The sequence below is a fragment of the Gobius niger genome (assembly GCF_951799975.1).
Source record: "Gobius niger genome assembly, chromosome: 14".
Taxonomy (NCBI): Eukaryota; Metazoa; Chordata; class Actinopteri; order Gobiiformes; family Gobiidae; genus Gobius; species Gobius niger.
The window spans coordinates 22,460,569-22,472,583 of NC_136865.1; the positions used below are offsets into that span (position 1 = coordinate 22,460,569).

Here is a 12,015-nt window from a genome sequence, read left to right on the forward strand (position 1 = left end):
TCCACACATTATTGTTCTGTTTTCTGGTCCAAGACGACAAATATCTCAGTATAGGTATCGGAAAAGGTATCGTTAAAGTGCTGGTGTCCGTTCCCAGCCCTGCTCATCAGCCAGTGTAAGACAGTGTTGGCTGGAGCTGGGGTCAAACCACCAAGTGTTGAGCCACTGCTGCATATTTGCGTTGTATTTCAGACACGCCTTATGTTGCTAAGACGTTAATGCTTAAATTGTCTGTGAACAGGTGCAGGCAGCTCTGGAGGAGTTGGTAACAGCCAAATGTCCCGGAGAGATCGTGACTTTCGAGGGCACCGAGGTGATGTTCTTCACAGACTTTGAACATGACGACTCTCAGGTCAGTGCAGGCAGACGTGGATCATGTTGCTGTAGTAACAATAAACACTTTAACGGTTGAAATACTTTTTTTTTTTTTTTTTTTACATTAGTTCGATGGCACTGCTGTCAAAAATGTGACCTTTTGTGGGTCATGGTCAATGATGAACTTTAAGGTAATATTCGATGACGAGTACATTAAAGAATCTGGAGGAAAATACGGACCCATTCTACTCGACACATTTCCTTCGGTAAAATATCAAATTATGTGGTTTAATTGCTATTTTGATGCTTTTTCCCCATAAATTTGACATTTATTTCAATGTATTTTGTCTAGCTGTGCCTCGCCTACAAGGGGATTTTGAGTGACAAAGTCGAGCTTGAGTTTACTTACCGTAACTCAGCGGGCAGAGCTGTTTCGGAGACCGCCACCATTACCGTCTCTTTTAATCAAGGCCCCAAGTCAGTAGCAATTTGATATTATTGAAAATCCAGTGACTGCACCATGTTGTCCAAAGCAGTGTTCATTTGGTCGACAAACGTAGTTTTCATCGGCCTAATATTTTGCTTGGAATTAAAGGGGCTAGATGCAAGTTAGCCATGTTATACTCACTAATGCCACCTCAGGTCATACGTGTAACTGCACCTTCTGTATTAAGCTCGGGCATGACGGCAACACCTTTTTGAGTGATTCTGTATAGTCTTCCTTATCAATCAAAAAGCCTTAAACAAAGCAAATTTGACATCTTAGGGAAGAGTCTGATCCTTAGTGAATTTGCCAAAAGGTTATAGGAAAGGAAACTCATTTTCTAATCTTCTAAATTGCAATTTGTCTTTGAATCTATCTTTAGTATCACACGGTTAAATCCGCCTGTCACTGGAGCCGACTAATGAGAAAAGCAATTGTGGAAAATTGTCTGCATTAACCAGTTTCGCTCAGCCCTACTCAATGTATTACAGTTTAAGTAAACCATAACTACATTTGGATGATGTTTTATGACAGCAACGTTTTTTTCGCCCCGAAATAACAAAATAACCAAAATAAAAGTCCTCAGAATTGTCACTGGTCTAACGCTGTTTGCTTCTTTGCAGCTGGAGCTACAAATGCGTTGACCTTCTCAGCTCGTTGAAGAGTCAGTTCTCTGGAAGTCAATTCAAAATGGAGAAACTTACTTTGGCCTCTGATGGGGAGTTCTATGTTGACGTCGTTCACATTGGAAGGTCGCCCACTACAGATGATGAAAATGGTATATTGGGGGGGACAAAAACATTGATTTTGATAATGGAAGTTATAAAATGTATAATTTAAATGTGTTCTCCAAAGCTGTCCCATTCAGGAGGAGACCCGCACCTTTTGAGATTTCCCGTCGCCTCTTTGATGCAATTTCTGTGAGCAAAGGTTCCTCAGGAGTGTCCTACGATGCGAGTTTTACACCAACAGACTGCGCTTTTGGATTCCCCATGATTGAAATGGGGTTCATGGAGGTAAGATCAAACTCGTCTTTATTTTCTGCTTTGTTATTTACCGTTACAGCTTAACAAACTCGTATTATAGTATTTTAACTTGTCAAAAACATTCACTGTGCTGTATTAAAGGCCCTGTACCGGATTTGTGTGAATGACGGATGGTGTATGAGAAAAACATCAACAATCTTATTTCAATTTAATTAATATTTTTTATTTTATTTTTATTTATCCCCCGGCGCGGCACTGCCGTCACCCACTACTCCTTGCGAGTTGCCCCAGCAGCATCGAAGCGGCACCTTAAAGAGGCTAGATGCAAGTTAGCCATTTTATACTCACTACTGCCACCTCAGGTTATATGTGTAACTGCACCTTCTATATTAAGTTCGTGCATGACGGCAATTCGGACCCGAAGTAACACCTTTTTGAGTGACAGTGCAGGATTTTAGAGGCAGTTGTGGTGAACAGGTCTGGGCTCATTCTACACATTAGGACATTGTTGAAACATGTAGGGGGAGGAAAATACATAATTTTTTACATGTTTAAACTCTGTATAGTCCCTTTAACCATAATAATTATAACAATATTATCATAACTTACCAAAACCACGATATCTTTTATTACATAGAACTCATTCCTAAATCTGTCTCTCAGACATTGTGGCAGGTGCAGGAGTCAGGCTTTGTATATTTGCTTTGTTAAAAAGTATTTGGTCTGTTCCCCATAGACTTCCTATTTCAGCCAATACTTTTTTGCCCCACTGTATCTGCTGCTGTAAAAAATATGCAAAAATATATATATGAATATTTACAAGTCGAGGAAAATGATCAAGATTCCCCAAGCGATTGACCCAAAATGATTTTCTGGGTTAATTCTGGTTTAGTCCTAGACCTGGTTCCGATAATATGGTTGCTCGTGTGAAGCACACTCCTGTCTGCTGAAACTTTCAGAATGATGCTTTAATGGATGTTTTGTATTGGAGTTTATACAAACATCGCACATTTCATCTTTGAAAATCTCTTCTCCTTTGTGCTTTCAAAGGCGACACGGAGCAGCGAAGACGTGGGAGAATATAACGAAGGAGCAGCTTCTGTCACCGTCACCCGCACACACAGAGCCACCGCACCCCTGGACGGCACCTTTGACATAGAGATATATGGAGAACTGGTGGAAGGTACAGCAAGATAAATGAAACGTGACAATGAGATGACAAGATTGACTACATTGTAATTTTGTGACAGAGGGAAAGCACACAGAGTGCATACTGCACATATATTAAAGCAGATGATTAAGTGTACAAGATATGCAACTAGAATGACTAGTTTTATGGCGCTGAAAAGTAGAAACACTTTTAAAACAAACAGAATGTACAAACCAGCTATATTATCTCATTCTCAGGAAAATAAAGATGCATTTTAGCCTAAGAATGAAGAAGTGAACGATCATGTTCTTTCTGTCAGGTATAGATAATGTCAGAGATCTCCATCATTTTCCCATGTGCACTGCTATTATACTGTAGATAAACAACAGAAAGAAACAATGGCTTTGAGGTCACTGGTTCAAAGCGATTAGGTAGGACTTCAATCACTATGTATTATTTGATATTTTAGTATGTTTTTGTAATACAGCTGATCAAGATCTTATTTTTTTATATTAAAAGGAAAGTTGCTCACTTTGCCGTCATAGCCCTTGTCATGTCCCTTTGATCAACATTGTTTTAGTGCTTGTGCTCAAAGAAGGATTTGTGTTTTATTTTAGGTCTTCCCATTGACATCAGCCCGGAGGACCTGAAGTTCTACCTGGAGGGCATCTCTGAGATGGGTGAAGTGGAAGTCAGTTCTGAGGGAACGTGCCGCAAGCCCAAATGGAGGGTCGAGTTTATCTCAAATCCAGGAAGTCAGCCAGTGATACAAGTAAGTTACATGTGTTTTTAGATTATCACAATCAAATCACAATTTAAACAGCTACAGTTAACAAATTGCCAAGATTGCAAGTATTTAGATAGTAATATATACCTGTATTTGTAAACAACATATTCTCCTGACGCCACTGGGTCGTGTTTAAGACCTGCTCATTCTAGACTGCTGCAAACATGTTGTGAAATGCATTAGGTATTTGTATTAGTTTAACAGATCTGTCTTTTCTCATGAGTAAAAAAACACAAACTGCAAAATAAGCTACAAATGTACTTGCTGTTTTAAATTTGCCATCTTTCCAAAATGTGCGACTCTACATGTTTTAAGCGCATTAAAATACATTTGCTTCCTTTATCTTTCTCTCAAACAATAATGCATTTTTTCTCTTTAGTTTCCTCCCAGGAATGAGTAATGTTTCAATGTACTTGCTTTACAGGTTGACAGCTCGAACGTTACTGGCCCAAATGTCAATTTCTTTTCGAAGATAAATAAAAAAGGAGGAATGTTGCATCCCAGACTGAATGGGGATTTTTTCCGTGTGATTGAGGAAAATCCGCAGGTAAAGCTCAGACACACCTGCTCATCTTTCTGTTGTTCCATTGTATTCCAGTGTATTTTATTTATGCTTTTGTATTTGTCTAATTCACTGCCTCCACTACTCATTTGCTGCTAATTGATAACGTGGTGAGACAAACACAGCCCTCTGCTGCTCTGTTGACAGACACAGGATTAACTTGACGAGATAATTAATGTTCCACAACAGTGAGTCATTTTTAGAGACTGTGAACAAAGGTTTTCTGATGCTCTCTGCAGGTCATGGGTTACGTCAACAACATCCCCACGCGGTGCTCCGGTGACTGCAGCTTCCAGTGGACCGTGGAGAAAACCCCCGTCACAACTGGGATCAGCCCGACTCAAGGTCTGCGTCAAACTAATATTAAACTGTATTCATGTATTTGTTAACACCGTAGATTTGCGTTGAACCAAAGTATTTATGTTGTGTTGCCTATCAATCAAACTTAAAAATAAAAACTACTAATATACTTTATCCGCAGTGTATTTTTGTATCCAAACAAACAATTTGGGGCGATCATATAAACACAATGCAACTTGGGACACCAACTAGGTTCAATACAGGCTTCCCAACTTCCGCTGAGACAATCTGTTCATTTATGGTTTAAAGTGAGCTTTCTTCAAGAGCTGTCGTTCTCAGAGCAACATAACTGCAAAAGGCAAATAAACATGATAGTCTATAGAGCCAAGAGACAAGTGTTTAGCTTTTGAGAAGAATCAAATTAATTTGTTCTGTTAAAGGGACTCTACGGAGTTTAAAAATGTAAAAAAAAATATGTATTTTCCTCCCCCGACATGTTCCAGCCATGTCCTAATGTGTAGAATGAGCTCAGACCTGTTCACCACAACTGCCTCTAAAATCCTGCACTGTCACTCAGAAAGGTGTTGATTCGGGTCCGAAGTGCCGTCATGCACGAGCTTAATATAGAAGGTGCAGGTACACATATAACCTGAGGTGGCAGTAGTGAGTATAAAATAGCGAACTTGCATCTAGCCCCTTTAAAGAGACTAGATGCAAGTTTGTCATTTTATGCTCACTACTGCCACCTCAGGTCTTACGTGTAACTGCAGTCTCTCCACCTACATTTTTAAACTCCGTAGAGTCCCTTTGAAGGTGACAGAAGGTAGTTTTTATTTGGTGACATCCAAACTTTTCAACATAAAAAGCACATAAACACAAAAGAGTATGAGTATTTCTAAAAAGTATGATTTGTAAAGACGTGTTAAATCTTCACATTCATTATTATTCAAATGTTACAAGACGCTTTATTTAAAGAATGTAGTTTCAGTACAAAGTAAGGGCACCTTAACTAAGAACAAACAACTGAAGAGATTGTTTTATTTCCAGGGTCTGACGGTCTCGGGACTCTCTTGACGGTCACTGGAACAGGATTTGCGAATGAGCACGCCACGATCATGGTTGGGAAATCCAGGTGCAATGTTACAACAACCACAGGTACTGTCTGTTATAACTCGGCACAGGGTAAATACATACTGCTGTGGTTCTCAAACTTTTCACACCAAGTATCACCTCATCAAATATTTAAGATATAAGATCAAACTGGGCCTTAATAGAGTTAAAAAAAAAAAAAGTCTGGAATGAATGTAAACCACTAAAGCACTGTACTTAAATGTGGTACTAAATAATTTGTGAATTAAATGATCTCTATTTAATATTAATGAATAAAGTCTGAAATTGCAGATGAGCCTGAGAACCATTTAAAAAAGCCCAACGCCCACTAGTGTTGCTTGTGCCACAGTTTGAGAACCACTAACATAGTCCATTATACGTAACACATACAATTTATTATTATTGTCAGTAAAAGCAGCTCACTGGTCTGGCAACATGTCATCATAAATACCAAGTCAGTCACTCAACAGCAACACTCTAAAGAATAGTTGAGCTCAACAAATGGTTTTTAAAAAAAGTAGCCATTTAGACAAAGTTATCTTTGAGCTGAAGTCACGACACCTCACATGCTGGAGGCTTTGTCGAGTCTGTATGTGCGGGTGCATTCTTTGGTAACGGGTGAGAACAGAGATGGAGTGATGGATTAGCAGCAATAGTAAAGTTTAGTAGTAGCATTGGTTACCTTAAAAAAGTAAAACTATTCAATATTAAATCAGTACGAAGTAACTCATGCCCCTAGAGGTCATAAGCGTCATAGCATGTTGCGTTTTTTATACTCATTAATTGAATAATAATAGTAAATACTACGCTGACAGAAAAGACAAAGGGAGAGAGGGATATTGTACGTCCAGTTACACAATGGAGATCATTTTTTTCACTCAAACTTGGCTGTAAATACTGTGTAAGAGGCGCTAACCCACAGTTAGCTTTGCCCGTTAGCTTGTTAGCTTCTTCTTCGTGATTCTATTAGTGTGTATTGGGGCCTCCGACCCAGAGGCAGGTAAAGTTGCAAGGGTGGTTTTCTGGCCAGAGACACCAGGGGGAGATGAAAGACCCTCCAATCATCCCATTAACACTTGTATTACCCCCAGAGGAACTACGAAAATGATTTATTAAGGTACACAAATGACTTAGTACTGCTTTAAGTGTTTATTATTCCTTGCAGCCACCACTCAGGTGTGCAGCCTGAGCCGGTCCGTCGCTGGCACTTTTCCTGTGACTGTGACCTTCCCGTCCCTCGGAAACTGCCAATATGCTGGAGACAATGTCCTTTACTTCACCTACCAGCTCATCATCTCATCCTTCTCTCCTCTGTCTGGAAGTCTGGCTGGTAAATCACAACCACGTTTTTACTTTCTGGGCTGCACGATGGGAAAGAAACTGATCTTATCTGAGCGATAGCAAAGCAGCGCTCACAATATGTATATTTTTGCCCATTCAGGAGCCACGCTGTTGACAATTCAAGGCTTTGGTTTTGGCCCGAACACGACTGTGACGGTTGGAAACAAGACTTGTGTGATAGTAGCGGCCACTGAAACTGAACTGAAATGCAGGACGCCTCCAGTAAGTCGGCATCAATGTGACTTTAAGTGAACGTGAACTGTCGATATATTCAAGTGTTTTCTTTTATCGCAGGGAGTTGCTGGGTCTGCTGCCGTCGCTGTGACTGAAGGATCCATGACTGAGACGGCGGCTCAGTCGTTCTCATACGACAACAACCTCACGCCTCAAATCTCCTCCACCAGTCCAAAAACCACCAGTGTGAGCGGTGAGGGCAGCCATTTCACTTTTTTACTCGGCATTGTTTCACCTTCAAAACAACATACACTATAACTCCTTAACCTCTTCACCCCAACCTTAACCGAGTGCATTTTCTCCAGTTCAGCTTTATCCACTTTTAGCACTTCTCGACTGGAGCTTACAGCCTCTAGGCCAGTGTGACGTCTCATTTGAAAGCTAAGACCTACGAAACCGATAACTGTACCTTATTTTGTTGTCACCGCTTATATGCGCATTTTTTAAGTGTTTTTGTCGTGTTTCTTGTAGTTTTTTTTGCCACTTTTCTGTCGCTCTTTCGTGGTTTTCTTGTTGATTTTTCATCTAATTTTTGTCACTTTTTTGTTGCACTTTCCTCACGTTTTTGACATTTTTCAAGTCACTTTTTGTTGCTTTTTTATTGTGTTATTGTTGCTTTTTCTGCACGTTTTTGTCACTCTTTTGCCACATTTTTGCTTTGAGATTTGGGTAATGCTAAACAGGAGAAATGTGCTCAGTTCAGGAGGTTATTTTCCATCCACGCATACAAAGACCCGTTAGGTGGGTCACACATACTTTACTCATTCAAAATTCTTCCTGCATGTTTTTTTTCACACCTTTGCTATTGTTATATGTAATAATAGCTGTGCTTTGAGTGTTTCCTTCGGCTTCTTTTTTTAGCCTGTGTGTGACATGACAGTAACAGATCATCTATTCATGTAATTAAGTGTGTCTGTCAACGAGGACTTCCATATTGTTGCAAAAAGGTGGTAATTGGGATGTTCTCGACTTATGCGGTCTTGCAATGTTGCTCTACAGCTTTTCTATGGGCAGCTTGGTTACAGGGGAAGAAAACACACACACAAAGAATCGCTGTCATGCAACAAAACACTGAGACAATAAGCGGCTCTTCTGCTATGATTAGCCCGGAGACTCCAACGAACCCAAGCGTTAATTATTTTTGACACTTGACTGACAGCTTTTTCTCTAACACACGTCTGGGTGTTTTGTTTTGTTTTGTTTTGTTTGCTACAGGTCGCAGAGTTCTCGCCATTGTGGGGTCAAACTTTGGAGCGCGCGACAGCAGCAGTGGCGTGGAGATCGGCGGAGAAGAGTGTGTGCTGCTGGAGTGGACAGACACAAACGTCACCTGCCTCCTCCCGGTGCTGCCCCCGGGCCTGTACGCCGTGGACGTGCGGGTCCAGGACAACGGGAATGCCCTGATAAGGTACAGGAGCACAACCGTTACAGTGTTACTATGACAACAGCCACCTCAAACAGACAAATCTTATTCCTGCATACTTTATCCAATTCAAGCAACAAAAATACCAAATAAATGATCCACATCTTTATGTTTGCACAACCACATTTTCAGTCTGCCCTCCCTCATTACGAGTCAGTTTTACATTTTATTTTCAACTGAGCATCACCAAATGTATTACAAAATGTGAAAAAGTGCATAGGTTTCCCCTGGATGTTGTTTTGGCAATCTGGTGCCGGTGTAACGTCGAGCTGCACTACTTTGTCAAGCTGCACTGACAGTATCAATGCGCATGAATGAGTGAATGAATGAATAGTTTATTATTATTGTGTCTTGCATATGCCCAACCCTAATAGGCTTAAAGGACACCAATAACAACAGCAAAAGGACCAGATGCCAGACAGTAGGCACAACATACGATACATAAACTTTTTGAATAAACAAGTCTGCCGACTCATCCAGGCTTTACCAACAAAAGAAGCCAAAATAAACACATTAGAATTAAATCACCATTTCATCTTGTCGTCATCACTGATCCAGAACATTTCAGGCTTATGAACAGTTCACCAAACAATACATTTCTAACATCATCGTACCGTGGACAATACTGTAGAGCACAAAATGAGTTTCACTTTCAACCTGAGCAAATGTCTTTGTTTCTCGTAAAAACGAGCTATTAACAGCTGGTAAACTTTGTCTTGCATAATATTACATAATTAAAGAGCAGAAGAGTCTTTCATTAACAGCTTTTACTACAATTAAACGACTTCTGCTTATGATTATTGACAAAACTTGTACTTTTTTTTGGTTTTTAAAGCCTATATTTTCAACCTACAAATATTTAGAGGTAAATTGTTTTAGCAGCTGCTACGTCATTTATTAATCATATCCAGGATAGACAGCCTAATTCGACAGTTAAATGTATGAAACTCGATGGCTGAATGTAAAACGACTCGATAGTTCTGCACATGCACAATAACAAGAAGTAGTGCCAATCGACAAGTGTTTTGATGGTACACAAGGACTCCCCTGAACAAGAGTCTTTCTTGGTTGAACAGTGCCAATGCTCATGCCATGTAAATAATCATACAGAAGACTTCTTTATTAACTCCTTAAAGGGACTATACAGAGTTTAAAAATGTTAAAATTATTATTTTCCTCCCCCTACATGTTCCAGCCATGTCCTAATGTGTAGAATGAGCCCAGACCTGTTCACCACAGCTGCCTCTAAAATCATGAACTGTCACTCAAAAAGGTGTTACTTCGGGTCTGAAGTGCCGTCATGCACAAACTTAATATAGAAGCTGCAGTTACACGTATGACCTGAGGTGGCAGTAGTGAGTATAAAATGGCAAACTTGCATCTAGCCCCTTTAATGTTTAATGGTGCGCTGCTGTTTGACATTGTTTGGCATTTCATTTTACTGTGTCTTAACTGGGTTTCTTATACACTGCTTCACTGCACTGACATTGTTTTTATTATTATTCTGACAGCAATGGTGTGAACGCCAGTATCGAGTACATCCTAGAGATTCACAGTATTTCTCCTCTGGTCGGCTCCTTGATGGGAGGAACAAAACTCACTATTACTGGCACTGGATTTGGACAAAACATCTATGACATTAAGGTTTCTATTGGTAAGTCTGTCCGTTTGTAGCTATAGGAATATACAGGGAGAGGCCAAATGCTAACAACATCTTTGGTTGTTTTGCGTGACCGAGGGCATGCACAAATACCAGACTCAACTTGTCTAAGTATGTAAAAACAGTGGCCTGTTCCTTTAACCCCCACCTGAACCGAGCACATTTTCTCGAGTTTGGCATTGCCCAAATCTAAAAGAATCTTGAATATACTATAGCAGCAAAAGCGAGAAGACAATGAGGGTGAAAACGCAACAAAAAAAAGCTTTAAAAAATGACCAAAAAAGCAACAAAAAAAACGATGAAAGTGACATAAGACGCTTAGGGTTAAGGTTGGGGTTAGGGTCTTATTTCAATATGACTCTCATTATTCTATTGTGTATGTAACCCAAAAGTTATTACACACTATTAGTAATAGTATCACATCTCTCTATTGATTATTATTATTATGTGTTTTTATGTCGAAGTCTGGATGTTCAAATTATATTTTATTATAAAATAAAAAACTACACTTCAACTTAACCTCTTACCCACAGCCTGAACCGAGCGCATTTTCTCCAGTTCAGCTTTATCCAAATGTAAAAGCTTCTCGACTGGAGAGCAACAGTGTAATGACTCATTCGAAAGCAAAGACCTACAAAAGTGATAACTTGTAACTTGTTTTTTTTGTTGTTGCTTTTTCATTGTTTTTTTGTCGTGCTATCGCCAGGTTTTTGGCACTTTTTGCATTTTTGTTGCTTTTCTGGCACTTTTTTGTCACATTTCTTTCGCTATTTTGATGCTTCTTTATAAGCTCTCAGACTTGGGTAAAGCCAAACTGGAAAAAATGTGCTCGATTCAGGTGGAGATTAAGAGGTTGAAGAGGTTGTATCTTTCTTTTTCATGGCAATGAATGGAAACATCCATAGAACTTACTTTTTTTATATAAATGTCTAAAAACAGCACGACTGTGACTGAGATGGAATGACTCTGCAGTGTTGATATCGGGTTAAATACCTAAGACACTATGATTTTCCTTTGTATTACGGTATTTCAAGAAAACATAACAGCTGCTGCATAACAAAATAGAAATAATTGAAAGAGTTTTGAAACCTTGTGCAGCTCTGTTCCCACAGGTCACAGGTGTACAGGCCGTTTCCCCTGTGGTGTTGAAGCCCAGGTTGCATGACCTCACCGTGTGTTTTTGTAACAGGGGGAGCAGAGTGTGAGCTGACGACCGCCTCAGAGGACGAACTGGAGTGTGTTTTACAATCGAGGCAGAAAACCATCTCTGTCACCAACCAAGGGATTCACCCGAGTGAGTTTAACGTTTCCTTCTGTCTTTTGTTCAAATGTCAAGTTAAATCCCCAAGAGTTTAAACTGTACACAGGAGACATCGGATTAACTTGCAAACAAACGCCGCGAGCGTTGGAGCTGTCGCCTTCAGCTCAAATCTGACACCACCTGAAACAGACACAATGAAAGAGACAAAACCGGATCAACACCGGGGTTTCTAAAATTAGTGATATGTAAAGAACGTGGTTTGTGTCATGCAAGAAAATATATACATTTGTATAATTATAATGTTTTCATTCTCCATCTGAGTTTACCTGATAAGAGTCGTAAATGAAAACAGGAAATCTTTTTAGGAACACTTTAACCTCTTAACCCCCGCCTTAACCCAAG

At 39.8% G+C, this 12,015-nt stretch overlaps 1 protein-coding gene across 1 annotated transcript in view; it reads left to right on the forward strand.

Annotated features, from left to right (window-relative positions):
• The window catches only part of pkhd1l1.1 (PKHD1 like 1, tandem duplicate 1), a gene marked incomplete at both ends in the record, with an annotated part of 55,526 nt that overhangs the window by 12,316 nt on the left and 31,195 nt on the right, over positions 1 to 12,015 (forward strand). Inside the window, 14 exons of the mRNA XM_079570402.1 lie at positions 242 to 352; positions 668 to 792; positions 1,423 to 1,577; positions 1,655 to 1,815; positions 2,836 to 2,968; positions 3,553 to 3,707; positions 4,524 to 4,629; positions 5,632 to 5,739; positions 6,860 to 7,024; positions 7,136 to 7,257; positions 7,330 to 7,462; positions 8,485 to 8,677; positions 10,204 to 10,346; positions 11,542 to 11,646. Coding sequence (XP_079426528.1) covers positions 242 to 352; positions 668 to 792; positions 1,423 to 1,577; positions 1,655 to 1,815; positions 2,836 to 2,968; positions 3,553 to 3,707; positions 4,524 to 4,629; positions 5,632 to 5,739; positions 6,860 to 7,024; positions 7,136 to 7,257; positions 7,330 to 7,462; positions 8,485 to 8,677; positions 10,204 to 10,346; positions 11,542 to 11,646 — 1,915 coding nt within the window. The remainder of the gene's footprint in view (positions 1 to 241; positions 353 to 667; positions 793 to 1,422; positions 1,578 to 1,654; positions 1,816 to 2,835; positions 2,969 to 3,552; positions 3,708 to 4,523; positions 4,630 to 5,631; positions 5,740 to 6,859; positions 7,025 to 7,135; positions 7,258 to 7,329; positions 7,463 to 8,484; positions 8,678 to 10,203; positions 10,347 to 11,541; positions 11,647 to 12,015) is intronic.